The sequence below is a fragment of the Perkinsus marinus genome, assembly GCF_000006405.1.
Source record: "Perkinsus marinus ATCC 50983 genomic scaffold scf_1104296953800, whole genome shotgun sequence".
Taxonomy (NCBI): domain Eukaryota; phylum Perkinsozoa; order Perkinsida; family Perkinsidae; genus Perkinsus; species Perkinsus marinus.
In genome coordinates this window covers 128,030-154,841 of record NW_003208364.1, presented here as the reverse complement: position 1 = coordinate 154,841, position 26,812 = coordinate 128,030, and the positions used below count along the sequence as shown (strand labels likewise).

General features: G+C 48.9%; 6 protein-coding genes across 6 annotated transcripts; 5 read left to right on the top strand and 1 right to left on the bottom strand.

The window, feature by feature from the left end:
• Positions 1-1,575: 1,575 nt before the first annotated feature.
• On the top strand, positions 1,576-9,771 carry Pmar_PMAR014892 (hypothetical protein; the record flags this gene model as incomplete). Its single annotated transcript, XM_002776266.1, has 25 exons — positions 1,576-1,872; positions 2,018-2,110; positions 3,545-3,648; positions 3,706-3,824; positions 4,704-4,807; positions 4,856-4,928; positions 4,977-5,050; positions 5,096-5,170; positions 5,222-5,346; positions 5,402-5,474; positions 5,526-5,595; positions 5,640-5,706; positions 5,752-5,874; positions 5,992-6,103; positions 6,158-6,210; positions 8,237-8,311; positions 8,358-8,422; positions 8,471-8,556; positions 8,610-8,701; positions 8,753-8,893; positions 8,937-9,078; positions 9,126-9,250; positions 9,298-9,445; positions 9,496-9,579; positions 9,624-9,771. 25 exons carry the CDS (start codon positions 1,576-1,578, stop codon positions 9,762-9,764), a joined length of 2,661 nt encoding a protein of 886 aa, XP_002776312.1. The 3' UTR covers positions 9,765-9,771.
• A 1,584-nt stretch (positions 9,772-11,355) lies between these two features.
• Pmar_PMAR014891 (Katanin p60 ATPase-containing subunit A1, putative) lies at positions 11,356-17,721 on the top strand (the record flags this gene model as incomplete). The annotated part of the gene is made up of 21 exons (XM_002776265.1): positions 11,356-11,409; positions 11,562-12,164; positions 12,218-12,945; positions 14,114-14,184; positions 14,539-14,620; positions 14,664-14,700; positions 15,111-15,232; positions 15,280-15,358; positions 15,741-15,860; positions 15,907-16,074; positions 16,116-16,208; positions 16,261-16,351; positions 16,398-16,471; positions 16,519-16,598; positions 16,652-16,715; positions 16,851-16,895; positions 17,095-17,208; positions 17,256-17,323; positions 17,374-17,461; positions 17,507-17,634; positions 17,685-17,721. 21 exons carry the CDS (start codon positions 11,356-11,358, stop codon positions 17,719-17,721), a joined length of 2,946 nt encoding a protein of 981 aa, XP_002776311.1.
• A 158-nt stretch (positions 17,722-17,879) lies between these two features.
• Positions 17,880-19,139, top strand: Pmar_PMAR014890 (microtubule-associated protein, putative; the record flags this gene model as incomplete). The annotated part of the gene is made up of 10 exons (XM_002776264.1): positions 17,880-17,941; positions 17,990-18,090; positions 18,137-18,254; positions 18,300-18,393; positions 18,442-18,571; positions 18,624-18,681; positions 18,728-18,822; positions 18,860-18,950; positions 18,996-19,029; positions 19,071-19,139. The coding sequence occupies 10 exons, from the start codon at positions 17,880-17,882 to the stop codon at positions 19,137-19,139; spliced, it is 852 nt and encodes a 283-aa protein (XP_002776310.1).
• Positions 19,140-19,240: 101 nt separating this feature from the next.
• On the top strand, positions 19,241-19,955 carry Pmar_PMAR014889 (hypothetical protein; the record flags this gene model as incomplete). The annotated part of the gene is made up of 5 exons (XM_002776263.1): positions 19,241-19,333; positions 19,520-19,604; positions 19,644-19,713; positions 19,766-19,851; positions 19,921-19,955. The coding sequence occupies 5 exons, from the start codon at positions 19,241-19,243 to the stop codon at positions 19,953-19,955; spliced, it is 369 nt and encodes a 122-aa protein (XP_002776309.1).
• A 355-nt stretch (positions 19,956-20,310) lies between these two features.
• Positions 20,311-22,149, bottom strand: Pmar_PMAR014888 (hypothetical protein; the record flags this gene model as incomplete). Its single annotated transcript, XM_002776262.1, has 1 exon — positions 20,311-22,149. One exon carries the CDS (start codon positions 22,147-22,149, stop codon positions 20,311-20,313), a length of 1,839 nt encoding a protein of 612 aa, XP_002776308.1.
• A 279-nt stretch (positions 22,150-22,428) lies between these two features.
• Positions 22,429-25,857, top strand: Pmar_PMAR014887 (p53 regulated pa26 nuclear protein sestrin, putative). The gene is made up of 20 exons (XM_002776261.1): positions 22,429-22,507; positions 22,727-22,822; positions 22,880-23,036; positions 23,097-23,178; positions 23,221-23,297; positions 23,357-23,454; positions 23,511-23,585; positions 23,636-23,705; positions 23,758-23,826; positions 23,879-23,922; positions 23,996-24,124; positions 24,152-24,279; positions 24,332-24,441; positions 24,501-24,569; positions 24,626-24,741; positions 24,785-24,838; positions 24,889-25,044; positions 25,104-25,251; positions 25,299-25,443; positions 25,514-25,857. Exons 1-20 carry the CDS (start codon positions 22,494-22,496, stop codon positions 25,597-25,599), a joined length of 1,923 nt encoding a protein of 640 aa, XP_002776307.1. The 5' UTR covers positions 22,429-22,493; the 3' UTR covers positions 25,600-25,857.
• Positions 25,858-26,812: the final 955 nt, after the last annotated feature.

The window sequence follows — 26,812 nt, the reverse complement described above, 5'->3', positions numbered from 1 at the left end:
TGATAGTCAATAACTACCGCTTTGACTTCTCGTTTTCCCTTGTCTCGGAGCAACTTCCATGCTCCACCAGCGCCAACAGCAGCGGCTCCGGCTACGGCCAGAGGTGATGCGAATACCTATTAGACTTATACAACCAAGAGCTCAATCCTAACAGCATCAGGTGACTATTTGATGATGCGGCATCATCCATTGTTATAACTATCAAGCCATTGCTATTGCTATCATTATAACGAGATGGGGCATTCAAGAACAGGCAGGGTAGAAGGAGCAGAATGAAATGCGACGTGATGGGATGCCCGTTAGTACCACGAATGTTCCAACTGCAGCTGCTACACCTGTCGCCGCGCCACCCACATAGCCTGAGCCCCAATTGCTTGTAGTGCCAGCTAAAGGGAGCCCTCTTACTGGCGCGATTGGACTTGTGCTTCAATGAGTCGAGGTACTCCTTCTCATAGCATCCGTCCGAGTCTGAGTCAACTAATGTGCCTGATGCAATAACACTATCCTCCCTCCCAATGAAAATGTATACGAAGGTGACTACTATACTCGAAACTGATTCGATTCGGTTGTCATTCGTTCCATTGATATTCTTCCACTTACTTCCTGCCTTGGCCTTTGGATCAATTCTGGCTAGGACTGCATCGTCTTCGGCATCCTCATGCTCACTGCTCTCAACTACAGCCTTAACCTTCCCGGCAGCTTCTTCTGAACTGGATGCAGAGGCAGAGTAGCTCTTTGACCGTTCATGTCTATGCGTTTTCGATGCATGATGTCGATGGTGATGTTGGGAGCCGCTTGAAGAGGATGCCGAAGAGACACCAGAGCTGGATTTGGACCACAACCCGAACGGCATCAAGGTTAACAAACCACACCTTTAATACGTTTTCAAAGATACACAAAAATAACTCGGTAAGCGAATTACCAGGCCAAACTAGGTATAGACCCAAAACCAGGTCTTGCTGAGATTACCGCGCCATTTCCCCAATGAACTTGGTAAGTTCATACAATACTCTTACGTATTAAGAACACACCACTACGGCCAGCTCTGGGATCCATAATTTTGGGACCAACACAAATTGAAAAAAGTGACAACGTGACGCGACAAAAGAGCGGAGCGATGTAGCCAGAATGTGGTTGAGTTGATCTTCCGTTGCGTTGCATAATGTATTGTCGTATCGCAAGGCGCTTACAACTGTCCCCCGAACTTTTTACTTGGCGGGTATGGGGTAAAATCGGGGGAAGTAAGAAGAGATGTGCCGATTCCCCCTGTCTATTCAGTATGATTTTCAATTTGTGGTGATGGCGATAGAAGAGTCGTTGGTGCTCCCTGTCGGCACACTGGTAGTATCCTTATTGTGGGGTCTAAAGACTCTAGCCAGCTACGCAAGTAAGGATACCAGCTTGTTCCAGTTTGTGATGGTGTACTGCGGTATGGCTCTCGCGGTAACTACCTTCATATTGTTGCCGTACGATATATGCTTTTCGAGAACTAACGAGCATACAGAAATCCTTTCTGAGTCCTGGACTAGCGTCTATTGGATCTCGTTCACCCTATGCTGGATAGCATACCCTATCATGTTGGAATACGAATCCGTCCACTCTATAAAGAAGGCTCTCCGCAACAATGCTATTTGGTACCTAGCATACGCCTGTGCTGGACTGTTGATCCTGGCTTACTTGTGGTACATGCAGCGGCTTGGTCTGCAAGGTATACTTGGATTCATCTATGCTGCTTCCAATGCATGGGGTCTGGTATTGGTCACTCTGCTGTTGGGGTATGGTCTAGTGGCTGTACCGCAGTGGTTGCATGTGTTGTCATATGACAAACGCCATATGGAAGCTATCTACGCTCAGGTGGTATCGGCAGAAGATGTAATAAAGGGAGCATGAGTAAACACTAGGTATGTTGAAGAATAAACCGGAAGTGCTCTGCGAGAGGAGTCTTCGACAGGAGTTCGGCATAGTAAATTTACTGCCTTGTAAAATGCGATGAAGTTCTTGCTATTGTGCCCTGCAGGCACGGCTTTCGGCGAAGTTCGACCTCATGGACGTCTTCAACCTTTACCGTGATCAAGAGCGCGAATCAGGACAGGGAGCTTCTAAGCAGCTTGTAGTGACGGAGCAATAGGCGCCAGACATATGCTTTCGCACGAGTCTGTCACTATGGCATCCGGAGTAGATACGAGAAGCGGGAGAGTTTTTGGGCATTGCTGTGAATTTCTATGATGGACGGGACGAAGTTGTTTCCGAATGTCTAGAGGGAGACACTGAAGGTGACGTAGATCTCTTCAGCTAACTCTGGGGAAGGGTGATGTAGGCACGCCATTGATACCAACGAACCTGTCCCTTGTGAGGCCTATCCCTTCCAAGGAAGATTTGGAATTGTCCAGTGCCTTGGCCACGGCGAGGCGTAGTCAGCATAGGTAGTATGCTCGCATCTTTCTCTTCCCTAAAACTTCATTATAGGTGGTCGGACTTGATAGAGACAGGATGGGCTTTGGAGGACCGTTTAGCAAATGAGAATATCCCTGTACCTTCGCAAAGGAATGCATCACAAAGACTGCGAGACACGATCGTAAGGCATTATAGCACGGAAAGTCTTGCTCCACTGTCAACCAAAACTTCACAGTGAAGCCGCTTACTTCATATTGAAGTTGGTGGCGAGATGGAAGCGAATACCTTTCCGTCATAGCCCGTGAATAGGGATGTATCCACTCTCAGTGTGGTGATTATTTGCGCATGGTCAACCACACGTGTTGGTGACAATATGAAATCTCTGAGGAAAATTTGGAAAATCCTTGTTACTTTCTGTACACTAATCGTATATATTCTCCCAATTCGTATATAAAATCCTATGATTAGTGGATTTGGAGCTCAGCTGAGGAAAGCGAACATTTTTTGCAGCACTGTCCACTGTAGTAGAATATTCGTTGTAGGTGTCCGCGAGGCATTCTCTACTCCCATACCTCACGCGTATCACCGCACTATTCTGTGCGATTCTAAGCATTGGTATAATAGTTGGACAGGTGAGATACGATCCAGGCTGCTACTATGATACCCTTTATCACTAATAGAATAGTCTTCCTTTTAGGCTACCATGTTCTGGGGCTCAAAGTGGTCCAGTTTGCTCGCCCTTGGATACGATGAACTTTTGTGGCTGCTCGATATCATTCAGAAAGGTGCATTAGTTCATGTACCATCCTGACGGAGAGTCAGTCTTCAGATGGCTATGTGTCGCCGGTATACGCCGCAGCATTGGGCCAGTTCGCTGTTGGCTTACCTTTGCTGTATGTTGCCGGTTGTTGCTTTTGGTCGCTGTTTCGGATCAAGGTTGCTGGGACGTATGGTCTTTATACACACAATCATACCGATAGGTAGTCTTGACCACTTCGCGAGTCGGTTCCGTATATCACGGCAGTTATTCATTCACCCAGTACTGGAGTTCATCTCTCCTTATGAATTCACCAAACTGGTCGAGTCTGTTGTTCTCCTACATTCATTGTCTTGTTCCCGTCTGCTTGTATTAGAACGTGTGCTTCCTCAGTGCATCTCTGCTGTGGTGTGCCTCGATGATGACTCGACTGGGCTTCCCACTTGCGTACAATTACCTCAAGCTATTGCGGATTTTGGATTCCTCCACGTCCTTCGGTGAGTATCATAGTTTAGCGTCGCAATTGTCGGTGTGAATCAAGGAATCTCTGTCAGGTCGGATGTTCGGAACTCCGATATCCACGGCTCCAGTAATAGGCCAAGAATTTGTCATCTACTTCCCTTTGCTAGTTTTGGTAAGTCTTTGGGTATCGACTATACCACTGTGATGACTGGTAGGTCTTTTCACTACTCCAGCTCACTAACACGTACCATCGCCTCGTTCGAGCTCTTGGTCTGTCGTCAACATTCGAATTTGAAGGCAGTGGCCTTCGTGCAGATGCGTCGACAGTGGAGGAGGTATTTACACTCTTATATATAGACAGATCAGATCGCCCTTTGTTAGGGCCGTAAATTGTTACGACGCGAGCGGCTTCGTCGAAGGAATCAGACGGATCTTGAATCTGGCCGACCCTCTCAATACAGTATGGTGGCCTTCCACAGAGGAGGCTCGGAGCTTCGTGACTACGAGCCGACTCAGGAGGATCTCCACGTCGTCGTTGCTGACCGGTGAGCCGATCATGACTCTCTCATATTTCACTCTATGACATCCGGTTTATGTTCCTGCTGTTCTCGGCCAGGTCGCCTAGTGAGGGAACGCCGTTGGTCGCCATACAGAGAGAGAACAGCAGGGAAGAAGACCCGGACTGGCTTTTGGCCGATCGTGATATGGCAGACATCCCTCGGGAGCTCCCATGATCGTTGGGGATACTATTACTTCCTGCTACAGTTCAGAGGTCGACACTATTTTCGGTATATTTTGGGTTTCTCGAATTTGCTCTCATGAGCCAACGTCGAGTTTTGAGTCTTGCAATCGGTTCAAGCCTTCGGTCTAGTTTTCCGTAGTAGATGCTCATTGCTGTGATCAGTTCGCGTTGATGCAGATTTGACTTTTCCTCTGGTGGCCTCCCTGTGGGTTTGTGACAATAATGCCTCGTCGACCGGCTGTTGCCGAGCTGGACGATTGCCCAATGAATGAATCCTTGTCAGCGACTTGGCGTGTGTAACAATCTTAGGCATGCAGTCAATAGCTCGGATGTAGATCGTTGTCAGAGACTCTGAAGGTGTTATGCACCATGAAGCCACTGGTTTGTGTATCGGCGCTTGTGGATTGGCCAACCCCTCTCACTCGTTCATTGTGGATCCGAGAGATATAGAGGTATGTGGTCAGATGCCCGGGTTGTACCCTGTGAGTAGCTGCTTGCAGATAGATGATTCTGAGAAGCCTCTGGGAAGGGGGACATCTGGCATCGTGATAAAAGGCGTCCATAAGTCATCAGGTGCGACTCCGTCACGTGGTTCCCACTCGCCCTAGTTTTTTGTCTTAGGCCTTTTACTAGCGATCAAGAGTGTCAGGACGGAGGATAAGGAACGGAGGGATCAAGTTATGAATGACTTGAGGGTTTGTCGACTGGTTCTGGTTGGGAAGGGTAGTCTTGGAAGTCAGGGTCTCCTCCGAGCTCAGAGTTGTGAATATCTTGTCCGTTTGTATGCAGCCTATTCTACACCTAACAGTGCTTTTGTGAGTGTTGTCACTCGCGTGGCCACAATTGTGTGTTACATCTGGATTCAGGTTAACATCGCGATGGAGCTCATGGATAGGGGATCTCTGAGAGACGTTACTAAACACGTCCCTAATAGAACATGGCCTGAAACTAAGGCCACGCTAGTTATTTGGCAAATCATCCAGGCTCTGAAGTAGAATATCTCATAGCCCAACTCTACTTATCATCGTTTACTGTGTTGATAGTAGATTCCTTCATTCCAACCATTCATTGCATCGCGATATTAAGCCGGAGAATATACTACTATGCTCTGATGGACATGTATTTTCAGTCCCCAGACTCCGAGCCCCATGTCTTGTCTTTGAATGTTAGGTGAAGTTGGCAGATTTTGGTATTTCAAAGGATCTTAGCTCGACCTATGGAATCTGTTCTACATTCGTCGGTAGGTCGCAGTTAGTTGCATGGGAGCATTCCATGGCTTTCAAGGAACTGCGCTTTACATGTCACCAGAGAGGGCCGCGGGGGAGGAGTACACTTACTCCGCAGATATCTGGTATTACAAGGGCTGGTATTCGCGAGCTATTATAGTAATAATCAGGTCCCTTGGGGTCGTGGCCTTCGAGCTGTTGACCGGAACTAATCCATTCTCAATTAGTCGTGGCTTCATAGAGCTCTATGATTCATTATGCCATAGGCCCGAGCCTCGATTAAACAAGAGCAGGTGATTCACTAGTCTTCATTTTTTAGTCTGTATAAAGGTATCAAAGCGGATAGCGCAGCCACATGAGCTTCATCAATGCGTTTCATGCTTTCTCTAGAGTTTGTGCATGACTTTCAGATTTACCTCCGGTGCTTGTGGGTTCGTGACACACACGTTGGCGAGGGATCCCTTACAACGTCCATCTGCGAGCGAACTATTACGTAACGAGTGGCTGGCTCCTGTGGTCTCGGTGAGTGGCACGCTCATTCATGACACCAAGTCCATCAGGCTTCGAGCCTTTTAGGCTGGTGCTCAGGAGTGTTCTGATGAGCTTGCAGCTTGGTTGTCCACATTGAAGTAGATATTAACTCTCGCATATCGACTAAGGCAGAACACTTGGGAACTCATCTTGTCACTTTTCGCCGTGCGGAAATCTATTCACTCCAACTGGTCATTACGCAATTTCATGTCCAACATCAATATGAGAAGCATTCGCTGTCCTTGATAATTCCGTTGTAATTAAACGGTTCGGGAAGCAGTGCGCCTCGGTGTTTCAAAGCCTGGAGTTCAACTTGTTTGATCTCGTCTCACTATCCTCTTGCTTGAAAAAGAGGAATCAGCTTCGCTCGAATATGTGTGATGTCTAGCCAACTTACTACTGATATTCACGTTGGATGTCACTAACGATAATTTGCGAATGCGAAGGGCATTTTGGGTTTTGTTATTGGAAAGTACAACTGTACAACCTGATGCTTATCAGCTTGTAGGTTGCTTGTTTTCGTAATGTATGCTATGCCTACCTCCTCCCTCCCGAAGATTTCTAGAGTAGTCTAAGCCAATCCACTCCCTATCCGGTCCAGGGCATTTGAGAGCGATAGCCATCTTTGTCTTCGCTTGCCAATATCTCTTAGTGTCTCTAAAGTTCTCCTAGCTATGGAAATAGGTCTAGCATCAGAGAGCCTGGTCGATCCTACTTCGCGGGGGATGGGGAAAATTGGCTCAGGGAGAGGACCTCGTTGAATGCTATGGGGAGTTAGCGCATGCCCTCTCAGCTGATGCCACAGTAAGGCATTATGCCACGGTGAAAATCTGAGACTGATGATGATGAAGACGGCTTCCCAGGGAGTGTGTCCTTCTAGAACGATTAATTTGTCGGGCATCGCTCTGTGTCTCGGATTAGTTGTGACCAGGAGATTTTGATGCGGTGTGAGGTAAACCGCCTTTATCTTACGAAATGATAACGATTCTGGTTTTTTTCATCATGTGATGGAATCAGCTTTTGTCATTGGTAGCTATTGCTAGTCGTTGGTAAAGGATACTTCGTACTGCAAGGTTCACCTGCCAGACCTGTGGCCCCATTATGTGATGTTAATGGTCTCTAAGTTGTCCCTACGTTTCGTTGCGTTAAGGTCTGTCTGATGCTAACTGTTCTCAATCGTGGGGCCTACTCTAGCCCATTGGAAGAGATAAATAGGATCAATTTCGGTCTACAGCCTCTGAGTAAGTCTTCCTACTTTAGTTGGGAAGGTAGCATCCAGCGAAATGCACCGATGGTTCGCAGCACAGGATGATAAAGAAGCTTTACCTCAATCCACTGATACATGCAGTGGGCCTATAATAAAGTGGGATGTGGGAAGTCGGATGAACTGATGATTCGGGAGTACCACCTTTGCTTATCAGGTCCTTTTTCGTGTATAGCCCTGTGCTCAAGGTGCAGGACAGGACACCGGAAAGTTTGGCTTCGGCAGAAGATGAGGATACCCGCGAAGCTCAAGCGAAGCAGATCTACTACTAGTCAGTTGGTGATCCATGGTCCAACCAATTGAGAATATCACCTTAGTCCGTCGTCCAAGCATTCACCCATTGAACAACGAACCCAAGCATCCTTGATAGAGGGTGTAGTTCACTTTGCACAGGCCTTCCGGAGGGAGGCAGATTGTGACGATGATGTGAATCTTATCACCACTAGGGACCTGGCGCTTGGTGTTAAGCAGGTCAGCATTCTCTGTTTGCCAGGATCGACCTATTATCCGAAATCCTCAGGTTGAAAAGGACATCTGGTTCACCTTGGTTGTTCAGCGGGAACCCTTGGGAGGATCGAGCACCGGTGAGTGTACTACAAGCTCCATCTTATCGATATCGAGGGATTGTTAGGGCAGTCTATCCCATCTTCACCTGAGTCCGCTCCTAGCTCTGAGAGTCAGCGGCAGCAAGAGACACGTTCTATCTTACCATTAGAGAGCGACGAGGATCCACATATATCTGGGCCCCTTCTTGGGGCAGTCCTGTCGAACATGCATGAGATGTTCACCTTGTTGCATGGGCCAATTCGAAAGTGCTGTGTACTATTTGGATGGCCGCCATGATGCCTGTATCGTCATAGGTTTTTGGAGATTGAGGACGACAGGGCCAACATGATCAATAAGCTCGGCAGTCTCTTGCACAGCTTTGTGCCATCGTAAGAAGGTCCTTTATGTCAGACGTCGATGATTAAATGAAGGCAGGTACATTGAGGTTTTGGGATACGGACCTTTGGGGCTTTTCACAGAACTCACCGGCTTTAGCTATGGTATGTAGTATGCATTCGAAGATTCGGGAAGTTGAGCTAGCTCTTCAGCACCAGTCGAGCGGAACACATTGGTTTTAATACAAGCTGCGCTACTTTCTTTGCAGGAGAAGCACTCAGATATCAAGGCGTCAGCGGTAATAGAATTCGAATGTCCGTCCTTGGGTCGCCGTGAACCTGTATGCTGCAGGTTTTATTCGACGCCCATCTCCTCCATTCCTCCATACCCTTAGGAGACATGAAGGTTCTCTACTCGTACATCGTTTCTACGAGTATAATTGGGTGAGCTCAATCGCGAAGTACTGCTATGACTTGAAGTGTTCATTTTATCAGCTTTCGTTCGGACGCCCCGACGAGCATGGTTTCGGCGATGAAGTTGTGTGAGCCACCGTATAACGGAATTGCGGAGAACGCCTCATCGTTTTGTCGTACGAACCACGTAACAGAGGATATGGCAGAGGGCGAAGCGGGAATGTGAGAGTGCACCCTCTCGTAGTAGTTGTAAGGAAAGCGTCAGATTCCTCTTTGGACCCGGAGCCAGCTCAACTGACCATGGCGTCACGCCTATAGTGCACTTACCATCACTTGGGAAAGGCAGGCTCGTGGCGCTTCTTTATCACGGTCTCATGTTCGTCTTCATTATTGACATTGTTCAGAAGGTACCATGCTTGTCGATGTGACCAATTCTCATTGTGAATTCCTATAGGAAACGGATTCTGAGCTTTTCGCTTCGCTGCAGCGATGGGTCGCAGAGTCCAAAAGCGTTAGTCAAGTTGCTCAACTTGTACGACAGCAATTTAGTCAAGCTATGAGTTTGACGGATGAATACAAGTAATGCATCACGCAGGCTGGGTCTTGAAGACTTGAGGATTGTACAGGTTTGCGTATGCGAACAATGTGAACCGTGCTTTGCGGGTGTCTAATGACGGTTCCTCTTCGCTCAACGACGAAGCCCCTATGGCGCTCATAGGGAACGAGTCTAGTCCGGAGGACCTAGTGCTCTTCAGTACTCTGCGACAAGTTTTGGTGAGAACGCTGATGATGAGATTCACCGAGTAGCTACTCTCACTCCACAGGTGCATGGGGAAGAATATCTGGATGCTGCTGGCCTTCCTAAAGGCAGTCGATGCCGTGAGATCTGCTACAAATCACCTGGGAACGTAAGAGGAACTTAGTGCTTACTGTGGACTACTCTCTATCTCAGGGCTGGGCTTGTGCGAAGGTCTCGCCGTTGAACCGTGAGTTCTATCTTCTGCTCGCGAAGCCCGCAATGCCGTTGGTGCGATGTCAAGAGGAGTGCGAACGCTTCGCTCGGATGCATCTCTCCAACATATTCACTATGTGAGGCACAACACTCCGTACGAACAACTGTTGGTTTCATAACTTGGATTTTAGTGTTCAGTCTTCATACTTTTATGACCTTTACTAGCTCCCTGGGAACAGATGTGGGTTCTCCATGGCTTGATTAGTGTCATTTCGACCTCTCACGGGTTTCGGGTTTCAGAGGCATTGGCCATCGGGGGATTCGCAGCTTCTTTGAGGGGTCCTCAGAGAATTCGTGTTGTATCAGTTCTGACTTTATTCAAAGTGATTCCCTCAATTTCTGTTATCAATTGCCCTGTGGCGCCCAATGACTGACCGTCTGACTATCTATTTGTCATCTCTTGATCGGCTAAAGCCAGCCATACCGGAAGTCCTCCAGCACAACGTGTGGCAATACCTCCGAGAAGCAGGCACAGTTCGGTTACTCAGTGAAACAATAGAGCCACCACGTAGGCTTGAAGTGTCTGCTCAAGCTGGCTTTTGGATCAAACACTTTTGCGTGGATGATAGGGACATGTCCGTTCTCTTGACCTTCCGGGATGGTGCCGGCCAAAGCGGAGTCCTCTACAAGTATAGAGAAGGTGAAGGCCTCGAAAGGGTTAGCAGCGAACCGGTCGATGCGTTCTGTGTCAACTCGGTTCGGGGATGTGTCTATGCATTTAGAGATCAGCAGCTTTCGCGCATACGCCACAGAGCCCCTCCATATAAGGTCGACCATATGTGGACATTATCGCCGGATTGGTCGCCACCAGACTATATGGTGAGTCGAGGAAATCATATTGTGTTCGGCTCTTCGCGCTGGGAGGCTCCCATGCACAGCTATGGTATAACAGTGTTAACCTTGGTTGGATCGGTGGTGCGAGTATCGTCTCTCGACCTCTGCGGCGATGCAAAAGAATCTATGAAGTTCAGGCGCATGCTGGTAGACGCATTCGTGGACTCGAATGGGGAGCTTTGCATCTTGGTCTGCATTGGGGAGACTCTACTATACCGATCGTTATCTAGTGATACATGGATGTCTATGAAGATGCGTGGCCAAGTACGGCAAATGGCGATGGTGCAGAGCTCAATGATAGAGGATCATTTTAAAGAGAGGGAAGAGACAGCTCCTCCGTTGCTGGCCATCGTGCGTCATAGTTCACACAATCATACCTCTGATTCTGAAGTGTTCTATCTTGCACGGTTGGAGATAGTTGACTTGAATAGAGGCGAAGTAGTGGTATCGGTTGCATGGTTGCAAACGCCTTGGTGTCCTAATCTGGCTTATGTGGAGCACACGATATACTTCCAAGCATGTGGCCCTGCAATCGATAAAGTAGATGCATGCCTCGTCTATGACGCGCCTTTCAGCAAATGCAAAAATATGCGCAAATTCAGTTGAGGTTGTCTCTCGGATATTTTTGTCATACGTGACGCTCCACCGTCGCCGATCGGTAGCGGCTGATGCGTCGTGCAGAGCACTGTACTGCATGATGGGATCAATGACCATTCTGTCTATTGCCTTTTCATCGGGAAACCAAACTTGATGCATTGCATTCCCTCGTCAACTGACTGTATTGTTTCATTCGGGATGGAGCGGAGATCGATTGTATTTAGTTTGTTCCTCTGGAGTGATGCCCTCTAACAAGCATCACAACAATAAGCCTTGCCGCAACTGGGAAGAGACTGTAATCTCGGGATCGTTGGCTCAGCTTATTGAATCGTGTGCAAGAGTTTTTCTTCAGGGGACTTGTCGGTACGGAGACTCCTGTAAATTCGTTCATGCCCAGCGTCGAGGAGTTTCATCATCTAATCCATTTGGAGGTTGGTCATACGATAGGGCGGCTCAATTAAGCAGGCTTCCCTCACAGGTGGCACAGTGTCTGCTTCGCCATTCGGTGGCAGCGGCGCAGGCAGGCAAGTGTCTGGGAACCCTTTCGGAGCTACAGCCACACCGGCACCAACTCCCTTTGGTGCTGGCAACGTCACGGCACCAAGTCCTTTCGGTAGTGGTAACGTCGCGGCGACGACTCCCTTTGGTGTTGGCAACATCACATCGTCGTCGCCGACTCCTCCTACATTTGGCGGCACACCAGGTGGTGGTTCTGGACCGTTCGGGAGCTCGAAGCCTGTAACATTTGGGGCGGCCGCTTTTGGAAGCTCACAACCATCGGCGTTTGGTAACGCAATGGGGACGAAGCCAAGTCCCTTTGGGAATACTACATCGGGTGTATCCCCGAGTCCTTTTGGTGGTGGTGCAGCAACCCAACCATCACAATTCGGGCAATCGCCTTCACAGTTGAGCAACGCGAACCCCTCTGCTTCAACTCTTGGGAATCTGACTGCACCTGCCACAACCATAGTGCCACCATCCGGCGTTTTGCCTGCCGCTACTGTTGTTGGGAATCTGGTACCGGACGAGAGCAACCGGAAAATGAGAGAAGTAAGTGAATGTATTCCATGGTTGTATCAAGTAAGTTCCTCGCTGCTCCTCAGAACATCGCAACCGCGTTGAACAAGGGCGAGCTTTACCCTTTGTCGTCCTTTGGACCGGATGGTCAGGGCAACCTGACGCCGCCCGGCATCGACGTCAGCTTCGAAGAGCTTCGGTATGAGGACCCTCAGAACCAGCATTTACGAGACACTATCGCCAAGACGGAAGCAAGTCTCGAGAAGATTATTTCTAAGCCCGCTCTGTCGAAATACTTTGGTATTGAGGGAACGGCGAAATCGGTATCGCCTTTCAGCGGAAATGCTGTCGCTCCCTCACCGTTTGGAGGAGCATCTGCCCAGACTAAATCATCGCCCTTCGGTCCTGCAGCGGGGCCGAAGCCCTCGCCATTTGGTGCAACACCAGCAGCTACCTCAACAACATCCCCGTTTGGTGGATTCGGAAGCAGTCAATCCTCTGCAACGGGCTCTTTCGGGGGATTTGGTAACGCCTTCGGTGGCAAGCCATCGTCATTCGGTGCCACTAGCGGGCCCTTTGGTGCAACTCAACAGTCCTCGCTTCTCCCCACGTTGTCATGGCCGGACAGCTTGGTGGTTCGGCCTGGAATTCCTTCGAACAAGATGCCATCATGGATTCCCCGAACACCTTTAAATCTACTGCCTGAGATCAAACCGTCGAAGGGGCTATCGGAGGAAGATATCGAACGTTACAAGAATGCGGAATTCTCTTTGGATGCATTTCCGTCTCTGCCCCCTACCATTGAGCTACTCACGTGATACTATTTTATGTGTTTTGCGTCTTCTTCAATTGATCAATGAAATCCTGGGCAACTATTCATCTCATTGAAAATGAATTCAACAATCAATGTGAAAATTGAAACGTCTCTAGAACAGTGGTCTTTGCCACTGTTCAATCAGTGGTTGAAGTAGTAACTGTAGTCGATTCAGCCGACGGTGACCAAGTGCTTGGCGGCTCAGTGGTCGATGGACTCAGAGTAGTAGTGGTAGATGTAACACTAATAGTTGATATACAAGGACATTCACAAGGAACATTGAGCTGCTCAGGGTCAGTAGAGCCTGGAGGACCCTGGCAATAGGCTTCATTGGTCAGCCAGTATTTACAGAAAGAATTGCTGAAGTCACCGCCATTAACGGTTTGACTACGACAAAAATCGTCTCCTTGTGGGCAAGGTGACTGAGTTGTAGTAACAACCGGATATTGTGGATAGTTAGAATCGGTATTGGGATCGTACGGAGCATTAGTAGTTCCCCCAGAACCCAGAGGCTCTGGTCCTCTCGCTTCCAAGTCGGAGCTACAACCACTCAACCAGAGGCCCAAGATGGAGAGGACAACCGCAGTGGCAGATCGTATCATATTGCTCAAAGCCAAAATATCGGGAAAATAGGTTTGTTTCCAGATACAATTTCTAAGCTAGCGCGGATAGCTTTTTTGTGTGACCTTGCGCCCGCTGTCTCTTTTGAATAGTGTCCTCAGTAAACGATGCCTGCGTGTATCCGTTCCGTTTATCTGTTATCTCGTGTATATCCAACATCAAAGATCATCATGGTCTCCGACAAATGATTGGAGGATTGGTCAGTGACTCCCGGTGATTGCAGATTGCACGCAAGTACACGGATTCATGTAGACTCTTGTAACACGTTCGTAATTCGAAATTCGCTGCGATAGTGGTCATATTCACGTCTAATGATCCTTCTTCTAATTCGGTTGTTCCATACTTCTCATGCAACAGTTCGACCTTCCAAATCGTTGAGAGATGAGGTGTATGCAGTTGTCGGGCGCGGTCAATCGTCACAATTCGAACTCCACGAATCTTTCGAGTCCTGTTCAGTATCGAAAATTCATGTTATGAATGGCGTCATCAGCAGAGGTCCACTTTCTCAACTGCATCCTTGGACTGAGTCACATTCAGCTTCCAATAGCTTCACGGATCGATACGCTCCCTGCCTTACACGAGGAGCTGCGAAAGTGAACCTCCACGACTATGAATCGGGTCAGCTGGCCCAACCGGTGGTGACAAGTGTTCAAGGCTCAGATGTGGATGATCTCGCTGACTCCGTTGCTCGGGTGCAGCTGAGGGATAACGATTGGGTTATTGGTTGGATTCTGGCGGTAGACCCTACATCAGTTTTTGGATCGGCCAAGTACTCATATGGCCTGCGTGCTTCCTGTGTCATTCACGGTTATTGTCGGCCCTTGTTGATTGAGATCCCTCGAAGTCGTCGCAACGGCTTGGATGATTTGATCGGAATACCTCTGGCGGTCTTGCGGCAGGAAATGGACTGTAGAGAAGAGAATGTGGACCAGCTGGGCATTTTCTTGCGGTTTATCGTAACACAACTTGTAGGCGTGGGTGTGAGGCTGAGCAGCAAGCTGAGATGGTCCCACACTGATCGAGTAGCGTTCGAGAGGCTCGATGTTCTACTCAAGTGAAATCTATCGGAATTTTCCTGAACTGCTCCTCATGCACAGGTACACGCCTCTCTTGAATCTTTTCCGAGGGTATCTGGTAAGTGCAACATCTCGCGGGAAGTGTTCAACCCATCGTTGCAATGATCCAGAGGAAGGGACGGTCATAGCCGAGATGGGAGACGACGAGGAGGAGCCCCATGCATGTGAGCTAGTTGATCTTCCTTGATAAGTTTCCATCAATAATTCTCTCGAGTTAGTCGTCATCTTCTACATGCATCGTGATTGGGTAAACTGAATTTGATTTATGGTGCTTAACGTCAGAGCGGCCGGGTGTCCATCCAGTGGATATGAGGACCGTGGCATCGACGGTGTCGAGGGTACCTTAGTTCGAGCGCGGGACCTTGCGGGCATCGGGCTACAATCGGAGAGTTTAATGCAGTATGATCATGTAGCGAGAGGAGTGTGCCTCATTGTACGGGAAGCTGCTGTAGGATGGATGGGGCTCAGGCGTTGGCAACAATCAATCGACATATCAAGACGTTGCCTGTGGGTTACACCGATGAGTGGCTTGCAATAAAAGCAGAGATATCGGAAGAGGTTGCCGTCGTTAAAGCAATTTCCGCGGAATGGTCCTAGATCGCTGGAGTCTCAGAGTCATGCATGTGATCCCGTCTAGGTCGGAGATAAGGCGAGCTTGTGCTTCGAGGCCACCTGGAGCTCCACCCCAGCCGCATGTACTCGCGGATGATGAGGAGGTATGGTCTCGATTAATAGAAGTGGAATGAACATGTCCTGTAGCGATCGGTCGGGTCCAGGGATGGAGCGACATGGAGCCCACCACCTCCCCTGCCAAGGAGGGTTCGGGGAGGGGGTGGCGGCTGGCGTGGTCAGGGACCTCGAGACTTGGTAACTAAGGAAGGCCTGGGGGCTGTTGATATCGGCATTGATCTAAGTCCTCTACTATGAAATATGTGTTTGTGCGAGTTGATTGTTCGAAATCGATGGAGTAAGATGATGTAACGTGCTGGTCAGGCATCAGCATCATCACGCAAAGCGCCAGTACCTGAGAGGAGACGCCGACAGCAGCCTCACACGTCAATCACGCGGAGTACCTCAGTGTAATTTGGCTTATGCCAGATGGGCTCCGATTTAGATGGATCAGTGGATGCTAGCCCTATAGCAGAAGGTCGGGACGCCAGTCGTGGAAACAGCTCGAGGAACTACAGCAAGCCTTGGTTGCAGCCTCTTCCTCCACAGGTCGTATGAACTAGCACATTATGTTTGTTCTTGCCAAGGATTGTAGGCTCACGAGAGTGCATCAAATGGAGGCACCAGCGACAACGGTGGAGGAATATGGAGCGCCTGTGAACGGCGGGGGTTCCTCGAGCATGTCTACGGCCCTAGTGGTGAAGGCCCAGATGCTGACCTCATCATGATGCTCGAACGAGATTGCGTCGAGAAGAATCCCCAGGTATAACGGCCGATTTATAGAGTTTGGTTACGCATGAACAGATCGGATGGAGCTCGATATCCGGTCTAGAGTCTGCGCGGCAACTCCTCGAAGAGGCAGTTGTGCTACCCTTATTGATGCCGGAATATTTCCAAGTAAATGAGTACCTCATCCATGCGAGTACAGCAGCACATGAGGCGGCTGTAGGGTATTCGGCGGCCGTGGAAAGGCGTTCTATTATTCGGCCCACCTGGCACTGGTAAAACGATGTTAGCGAAAGCGGTAGCCACTGAGTGCGGTAATAAAGGATTTCTCGGCCATGTGGGTCAACCATGCCTGGCTAGATACTACCTTCTTCAATGTAAGCTGCAGCACAGTCACCAATAAATACCGCGGGGACTCGGAGAAGCTCATACGGGTCTGTGGTACTCGTAGATATCATTGTTGTGATATCCGATCGATCAGTTACTCTTCGAGATGGCTAGATTCTATGCCCCGACTACAATTTTCTTTGATGAAATCGATTCTATAGGTAGCAAACGTGGGTAAGTGAGAGATCTTGTTCCTGGCCTTGATATTGGTCGGGCGTGCGAACCAGAGACCCTGGGGAGCACGAGGCTTCGCGGCGGGTGAAGAGCGAGCTGCTGGTACAGATGGATGGTGTTTCGAGTACTGATCCTATTCAACCGAAACAGCAGCAGCAGCCACGAGATCATCATGAGGAAGGTACTCACTTCTGCCGGGTGATGATCCTAATTTGGTGTTCCTCTTCTCCAGGGCAAGATCCATCGTCTGAGTCGGGGTCTGCGGAAGATGGAGCGTCCCCGCCTAAAACTGTCATGGTAGTTAGGCGAATTCGTGTCCCAATTCGTTGATGGAACATGTCACTGAGGCATAGATTTGGAGAGCTGCTCGAGGATCTTCTCCTGTCGCAAGGCAGATCGTAGGAATTCGCCTGGGAAATTGTAGTCGTATGCATGTCGGAGTTTCGTACATCCCGCGCTGTGTTTGTGGTGTTCTCTCTGTACTGATATTGAACAGGTACTAGGCGCGACAAATCACCCCTGGGAAATCGACGAGGCCCTTCGACGACGACTTGAGAAACGTATATATATCCCCCTGCCTGACGAGGAGGCGAGGCTTGGCATGTTCAAGGTGGTGGAATCGACACATTGGTGGTTTATCATCGCTAAGTGTATCAGGTGAATTGTTCCAGTATAAAGCTCGCTAGTGACGTGGATTTCCGACGGCTCGTCAAACGAACGGAGGGGTGAGCTTTCACTTGGGTAGTCGTGCTTGCAGCCAACAGTCATGGAGCAGGTATTCTGGTGCTGACATCTGTAGTGTTTGCAGAGAGGCTTCTATGATGAACCTGAGGGATAGATTGAGGAAGGCTCGGACAAAGGGAGTAGTGACATAGTAGCGAGGTCACCATAGGGATTCGGTTGGGTAGGCGACCAAAGGTGGGCTTGATGTCGATCGATTACGAGCTGAGGTTGAAGGACGACCCGTAACTATGGGTAACTTCGAGCAAGCGGTGAAGAACGTACAGAAGTCGGTCGGAACCGAGGACTTGAGAAAGTACCGACTCTCTCGAATACATGAGAGAGTTGTTGTTTTGAATGCCTCAGATTTGAGGACTGGATGCGCGAGTTCGGATCGTCATAACGTAGCACCGAAAAATTGTAGTATTAAAACTGTCATACTTGTACATGCTTCGCGGCAATATCAATTTCACCCTTATGCCGCCGAATTGAGGTATCACCTTCGTGACCTAGTCGTGTTCCCCTTGTCCACAGTCGTAGAGTGTCAGTTATTTGACTATTATGACTATGCATCCACTCACCAGCGGACTGCGGGATTACGTCACAGCAGCCGATCATACCAGGTGGCAAATCAATCGCTTCAGAAATGTGCCATAAGAGAGTTTTGGTAGATATGACGGTTTGGCAAACGGGTTCATACGAGTCGACGTTACCCACAGCAACTTACAGGCTCGAGTACATGATGCCACCCTCTCCCTTGCTGCTACCATTGGTTAGCACGACTGTGTTGTGGCATGTAGAGGTTTACGTTGACTCAGAGTCGGTGAAGCAGAAACTTTACAAGAGGAATGGAACCACTGTGGATCATATGCAATTATTTTTAAGGGGTGCGGATGGGAATACAATCTTCCTCTATGATGACAAGCTCACTTTAAGGTGGTTGCTGCGATGAGTGCATTTTATCAAATCTGTTCGTGTAAGGGACTTTGGTGCTCAAAACGGCGACTCGATCCACATCAAGGACACTGACCCATACAGTGTCTCTGCCGGAGGGGCTTTGGAGAATCTAGATCTGGTACGTGAGATCGGCTCACTCGCAACATATTTGTTCTGTTCGTTGTAGGTTGATAAATACGTTATGGATGACGAGACTTACGATAAGCGTACTAACACACTAAGGCATTATATCAGAGAGCAGAGGAAGAAAAATCCGAATTTCAAGCTTAAGTTCGGGCCGCAGACAACACCGGATGGTGGGCCGCGTTGGAGCCATTGAATAGCTATGTGAGCGCTTGTGTTGTGCAGAGAACCAGGATGCTGCCGTGCCTGAGAGACCGCCCACCCCAGAAAATGCGCGGGAGATGTAGGCCTACTACTCCTACCGTCACAAGCTTGGTGGAAGCTTGTAGATATGCAGTGGGCCAGCGATGTGAGGTAAATCCTGGCGGACGACGGGGAGAGGTGGCTTATTTCGGTCCGGTTAAAGGACTTCCAAGAGGCGAGTGTGAACCAGCATAGTCTACTATCATTGTCGTTAGCAGGTTCCTGGGTTGGGGTTCGCTTAGATGAGCCTCAGGGAAAATCCGATGGTGTTGGACCTGACGGAAAGGAGTACTTCAGCTGCCCCAACGGGTATCGCAATCAAGCTCGATTGTGGACCTACTTTAATTCCTTTAGACCTGGCTACGGTTGCTTCGTATTATGCGAGAATGTAAGAAACAAACATTCTCCACGTCTATCACACAGCTTTAGGTCAACGTCGGTGCCGAGTTCGTACCTGCCGATCCGTTTGCTGAGCTCTCCTCTGAAGATGAGCTGTAAGGCTCTCACCTGATGTGATGATTGTGAATTAGAAACTCTCCCTACTGTTGTTGTGTTCAAGAGCAATAGTTCGTAAGAAGTGTTTCTCGAGTCAGTTCATGATGCTACGCGCATTGCTATTCTACCTAGCAGCCGGTTCAGCTTTGGCGGACGAACGGCCCCATGGAGCCTACTGTGGCAACTACAAAGAACTAGTGAGCTCCGAAGCTTACACGGGGCCAGCCCTCATTGAATAATTAGGTCCGAAATGGACGCATAACAATCGACGATGATACACATTTCGACATTTACCTCGAGGTCTTCTTGGAGCAGGTGGACTGCAAGCGGGAGGAATATCAGGTGTCCCACTCGATGGCGATCATGGTCCACTTCTGGTTCAGTATGATTGTGAGACCCATACAGGGCAGCTTCCGCACTGGAAGGATCCAGATGATTGTATCAATAAGAAGCTCAATGACTTCGGCGGTGAGACATGATGTCCAGCTGAATGAATGCTCCGTTCAGTTAAACTGGATTCTATAATGCTCTATTATGACGCTGGTGCAGACCAATTGACACTCGAGATTAACAAGAAGTGAGTATCATCCATTTCTATCCAGATTTGTCTCATTCTGATGAACTTCTAGGATCAAAACGATCATGAAGCAGTGTGACGAGTACGTGAAAAGTGGCGAGGATCATCTATTGGACTTGGGCTTGGAAACCTTTCCGAGTGAGTCGGAAGAATCATGAACGAGCCCAAATGCGTCGGATTCGGCGTGTATGCCTGTTTCCATGCAAGGTGCCAAACAGGAGGCTATCGAGATGTCTCTATGATGCAAGAGTGTATTTGCGGCCTCGGAACACTTTTTGGCGTCCTAGTCAGTATTGTACCCATAATTTTTTCATTGATATTTCTGTTGAGCTTGAAATATTGAAGCCTGTGGCGAAGCCAATAAGTGAACTCTATGCAGTGAAATCACACGACAACACGTATGCATACTAGAAGCTAACGCAACTTGAAGTCCAGAGTCGGGAAATCCGGTTACGAAATCTATGCATCTGAGACGCATTTCAAGCTGATGATGTGAAAAGGGTATTAAATAATGATGAATGAGTGCTGACAAATGTAATAGCTCCTCTTGTGTGATCAATTACCACACCAAGACTTTAAGGAGCTTCAAGTTGAGCCTCAGACTCCGCTTGGTTGTTGATGTTGACGCCGAGCCGACTCAAGATGGCTTGCAATGTAGGACGGTTGACTAGTGATAACCCCAGTCGTCCCAATGCGGCCAGTCCCCTTCGGTGGCTGAATATCAGTTGCCTTTGGCGTCATTCTTGGGAAGGCAGTGTGCCCCGGTGCTTGCGCTAGAGGCGTCACCCCAACAGCCGTCAACCAATCGGTCGGCATAGTGGTAGCTGTCTGGTCAATCTCCTCATGAGGCTGAGTCTGCTTATCGAGATGCCAGTGGGTGGCCTTGACGAAATCGTACTTATCTATAGAGCCAAGACGAATCAAGGTCTCCTTCAAACCCTGCTTCACTTGAGTGACGCGGCGCTGCTTATTGAAAGATTCACTGCGCTTGCGAGCGACTGGCCAATTTGCAATAGAGTTGAACTCCTCCTCAAAGGGCGAGTAGCTCCTGAAGTCATGAATACTCTCCTGACCCATGAACCGAGGGAACTCCTCCTCGAAGGGGCTCACAGTAGTATCCTCAGGCAAGGGGGTTGTGTCAATGTGCTCCGCAGCAGGAAAGCTACCCACTCTAGCTCTCAAACTCGGATTAACATTACTCTGCATCCAAGTCTGAGAAGGCACGTCCACATCTTGGAGATGCGGGAAGCTCTCGTCGAAAGGACTGACCGTAGGATCTTCTGGCAGAGACGAGTAGTCGACGTTCTTAGTTGGGAATGTACCGATGTTAACAGTGAGGTCGGGATTCACATTGCTCTGGCAGTAGCCCTGTAGGTGAGGGAAATCCTCGTCAAATGGGCTCTCCGACATATCCTCAGGAAGAGGTCTCGTGTCACACTTTTTAGTGGGCATGGTACCATCCTTAGCACGTAACGTGGGGTTCACGTTACTCTCCCAGTAAGAGCTTGGTAGAGGGAAATGTTCGTCGAAAGGGCTAACACTGTCGTCCTCAGGCAGGGGCCTCATGTCGATCTTCTTAGTAGGCAGAGTACTATGAGCAACCGGTAGAGTCGGGTTCACATTGCTAGTCATAACATGCTGAAGACGGTTCTCGTCCGCTGGGATCGGCCACTCTTCGTCGAAGGGACTCACAGTGTTGTCTTCGTCCAATGGCGTCGAGTCAGCGTGAACGGTTGGGAATGTGTTGCTCCTAACCCGCAGATTCTTGTTGACATTGCTCTGAATCAGAGTCTTCTGGTCAGTGAGCATGTCCCACATATCGTCAAATGGGCTCACAGCAAAGTCTTCTTGAATAGGAGCTGAGCCGATCTTCTTGCTGGGTAGACTACCAATGCTCACAGTCAAGTGCGGGTTGACATTACTCATCTTGTGACTCTGAAGGATCGGGAACTCCTCGTCGAAGGGACTAACAGAAGCATCCTCGGGTAGAGGAGTCCTGTCTATGTGCTTAGTAGGGAGAGTCCCAATGTGAACCTTCAGACTCGGGTTCACGTTGCTACTCTGGATGCCTTGGCATACAGCACAACGGTGCTTCTTGTTAATGCTGTGTCTTCTACCAGTCTTAGTATGAGAGATTGAGCTTGGGGACATCATAGGCATGTCCACGATGACATGAGAGGACTGGGAGGAAGTCGAACCCGAAGGGAGACGCAAGCCCTTAGAGATTGCCTTGTTTGCCTTGATGCCTAGATTAGTGTTCTCTTGGAAGCCTCCCTTATTCAGCTGAGGCAGCTGGAAGTGAGACCAGCCTCTCTGACCGGCTGAGTGAAGGTATTGCAGAGGCACATCCGACTTGTAGGAGTGGTGGTCCGTGTGACCGTACTTATTAGTGGTCCTCGATATCACAGCGCTAGCAGGTTGCTGGATGAGGAACATTCGTTAAATAATAATCAAATATGATTACCTACGGCCGAATCTTAGGTTTGCCGGAGCTACGAAGGGCCCAATGAGGGATAAAGATCCAATTATGTCCACGTCGAACTCGAATGGGAACGCGTGTCAGTTGATAATTTAGCTATCTGGAGGCGCCCGTATTCGTGATCGACACAGCCCTCTTGTTGATCCTGCGCCGTTAATATCGCGCGCGCCCGAAGTGGAAGACGGCTACTAGTCTGTGTGAGTGAGTGGGAACATTCTGCTTTCAGTTCGGTGGTTCTCTGTGTGAATTAACCCGCCAGGAGCTCGCGCCGCATTACTGAGAAAAGGACGTGTTTCACCTGATGTCGCAGGATGAGTAAGTTCCTTCGACGACAATCTGTGGGTCTACTTCCCTGAGGGACTCCCTGTTGGTGCCCTGTAGTCATAGAACCTGGGATGGGTTCATCAATTCTATCTTGGGGCTTGTTGGGAGAGTCGCTCAATGCGGTTCATGCCTGGTCTGGAATACTGGAATGTGCATGGCTTCTTCAAATAGAGGCAAACGTTGCTCGATTTCTTGACGATGTTTACTCAGGTCACCCACCGTGCCCAACACTGATGTAGCTGTTATTCGTGTTACTGTACAGAGTCTGAGAGACTTACAGCTCTCTATTGATGCTCCGAGAGCTAGGTAATGGGAGTTCGATAACCCAATCATAGGAAGGCCAACTTGTTCTTGTCTCTTCAGATTGGAAGCTTTTCAAGAAATCACATCGTGGCTACGGTCCTTGGCCACCACTCGCCGTAGTACAGGTTCCATACCATCGGAGATAGACCAGGCCATCAGAATCCTCCTGCGCTTGAGATATACGTGTAGATTCGCAGACATAAGGAGTGTGGCTGATGTAGGACGATGAGGCATTTAGCCCTCGTGACCGGTCATACAAATCTCGCGTTGTTGCCAGAACTTCCTAGCTGCTCAGAGGAACTCTGGTATTGCAGTCGCAGCTCGTTATATCAATACGGAGGTCAGCAGATTTTCGAAGAGTAAGCTGCCAGCTCAAAACTGTTGTGAGCTCGAACTCCCAGATCCCCACCTTGTGACGGTGCCAGCTGTGGATTGGTCACTATTTGACTCCTCCTCAGCTGCCAGGATAACGCACATAGTAATAATAATATCATGTAGTTACGTCATCTAGAGTGTGCACTCCTCCCCGCCCCTTAGGAATGGGCTATATCGACCGTACCACGATTCTATGTAAACTACGCTAGAACCATGGATATTCTCATGTTTCAAGAGGGAGGCTTGCAGCTCCACTGGAGGTAACACACCGAGGCTCCCACTAGTGCATCGTAATTGTTTTTATTCCTTATCTCAGGCACTTCATAGCCATGATGGCAGCCTCTCGGCATAACTGCGAGTATTTAGTTCGGAATCAAATGGAGCTTTTCCTGTAGTGCATGTGAATAGCGTGTGCATACGAGTGCATCATCCTCATTTCAGGGCCTCCGGTGGTGATGTAGCTTGGCTAACGGACCCGACGACTATACCAAAGCAGCTCAGAGCTCTACATGTAGTGTGATTTGGATACTTCTATCAATCATGCAAGTCGGGGTTCGTTGTAGGACGTAAATCTTATACTATGCCACAAGCCTTGGGAGCTCAAACAGCGGCATATGGAGGACTTACTTCGAGTAATTGCATTCTCAACCGTAGTATGGGTGTATTCGAGTGGTCTTTCTACAGGTTTGGTCGAAAGCCGACTTAGTGGTCGCTCTAGCTATACTCAGGTAGGTTGAAAGATCTGATGTTTGGGGCCGTTCTCCGGAGTATTGTAAGGCTCGCTAAGTTGCTGTTTCTCAGTACATTCCACACTCTTCCTGTTGTGGCATTTGGCCTCGGTCTAGAAGTGGAACCAGATCTGCGCCTCGAGCCTGGTGAAGTGTTTTTCGATGATCCCCCCTATGATCCTGACAACGAAAGAATGCCTAGGTGATAATGTTCTGTTCTTGTGCGTAGGCGAACATGTAGAGCTATCCTCAGCTGCTTCCTCGATAACACTGGATCGGTACCATTCACTGCTCAGAAGCTTATAGAGCATGCGGCCAGAGACTCAGACGACGAGTCGGACAGCCAACCTTCTGTTGGTGGGCAATATAGCAATTCTCTCCGTAGTATGTCAACGAGCCTCATTTTCAGAGTACTTGACGAAGGATCCAATTACGCGGGAGGACTCTCATCCATCGTTTGGTAAACTCGCGGATCACTATTGGATGTTCGGATCGTCTCCAAAGACACGAGAAACTGAGGTAGTGAATACTGTGGTTAGTAAGTGGGTTGCCCGGCGCGAGAGTTGGCTCCTACACAGACGAGCCGCCCGGCATCATCTTCATCACAAGCGAAAACACGACATACTGGTGGGAAGCAGCCTCAAAATGTAAGTTTGGTCAGTTTGAAGTCGTATATTGTTATGGAGTTGACTCGTTTCGTTAGGCTGATCCCTCTCCCCAAGCATCTTCGTCAGCCATTCGCCTGTCTGAGGGGAAAAAGTCCAATTTAAGCTCAGTGATGAATGCTTACCCGCGTGTTCGAGCACCAAGTTGCAGACGGTAGTATGGGTATTTTTAATGTTTTCACCCCTTGTATGAGCAGGTTCCGGCACCCCTTCCACTCATCGGAGGATAGTATAGGGGAGCGGGAGGAATGGTGAGCGATATCTAAGCTTGAAGTTTTGCCTCTGATAGATTATCATTCAGTGGGCATTGTGGTAAGCCCTTGCATTATCTGGATTTTGACGTCCGAGGATCGAGAGGCATACCGTGGGACTCGCAGTTCTCTTGGGATGAGCAGGCTCGTGTTCTGATGAATCACCTCTTACTGGATGGCTCACTCACGGACGCTATAGATCGAGAGTAATAGTCGCTGCTCCAGCGGTCTCCGGCGTATTTCAGTCGTTCGTGCACGCTGTTAGGTATACGGAAGCTCTAGAGTCTGCCACTGATCATATAGGATCGCGAAGTGTGCCGAGTACCCTCCCGTTGCGTCAGGCTATTCTGGTCTATGTGCATCAAATGTATGGTATAGCGCATCACGACTACGACTACACTCAGCAGAACAAGGTAGTCTTGTGAACTCCCCTTCTATCCCCGAGTTGACGGTTTTGTAGTTCCTCACGTTGCTGCAGAAGGTTGTGTTGAAGAAGCTAGTATGCTATCCAGAACGGTTTTCTAAGGCTGATTTCGGTCGATTCATGGACGTCGAACAGTTGGAGTTCTGGGAGATGGCAGACTATGTTTATCTCATCTTCCAAGGTACGTTTCCCTCGCTTCCTCATTACCTGGGGTAGTCTTCTCCAGTTGGATGATAGTGATCTTGCCTCAGCCCGTCGCGTGGTGGAGCTAACGTATGCACTGCGTGCCCTCAACAATGCGATGTCGGCCTTGGATAGTCAACTATGTCAACGATGAGGCGGCGGTTTTCATTTCATCTACCCAACGTTGTACTCGACATCAGATTGAGATATCGTGCTATCTCACTGATGTAACCGTGTTTGGGAGGGCACATGTCTTACATCCTCACCGTGGTTGTATCGACAAGCCTCTAGCATCGTTTCCACAGGTTTTATTCGTAAATCACCCTCTGTACTTGCTCGATGTCATAATTATATTCTTTTGATGAAGGCGTACTATGTAGTTTCCTCAGCATAAGTGTGGGGAATGTGTAATAAAATGGCAAGTCAGTGTAGAGTTCCAAGTTTTCAATTCTTTAATGTTTGTGATTACCTGGGTTACCAGTGAGCAAACGGAGCAGAGACTAACTTGGTTCTCCGTGGCGAATCTATGCAGCACTAAGTTCTTTGCTGGTTATAACCCTTAGGTGAGGGGTCCCAGCTACCCTATTATAATCAGTGCTGTGCAAAGCAGGAGCAGACCCGTTACCCGAGATGTGCTTCGATGTCGGTGAGAAACATCAGGGACCACATATCTTACCGCATCCACTCTTCTTGGAGAATCGCGAACTAAGATGTCTCAATATCGGATATATACTGAGGGGAGTCCGAGCTACCGGAAGAAAGGGCAGTGACTTCGATGCTCTCGAGTCGTCTCGGATTAATCTGATTCTGTAATGGTTGACTCCGTCACGGTTGGGCACAAAATAGGAACGAGGAATTTGGTCCTGGGAGCTGCAGATATGTTTTTGTTCAATTTCACAGCTAGTTCATGCACTGCAGAATTAGTTCTCTCCCACACGGGTAAACCGGTGAGGAACGGCACTCTCATGCGGCTGGACGAAGTCCAATAGTAGTACAGAAGAAAGTATCTTGGTGGTATCGTGCTGTAAATTGCGGATATATCGAAGCGTTTGTGATGACTCATGTGTTGTCGAAATATTTGTGACTCCGTAAAAACCCTTGGTACGGGAGTGTGGGAAGGGGAAGAGCACACAACCCTTACGCTATTGGCAGCTTGGGAGTTGGTGCTCTTCCATGTCTAACGATGGCTTAGATGATGTTGAGCAGCTAAGATGCTAACCATCGGGCCGATGGTGCGTCACCATCGTCAGACATCTCCCGACCTAGGAAAAGAAAAAAATGATTCATGGCCGCACATCGATGCGCCCACTCGCGCGAGGAATCGCGATGAATGCTGATGCCTGTGAGGGTGTTGCGATCGATTCACT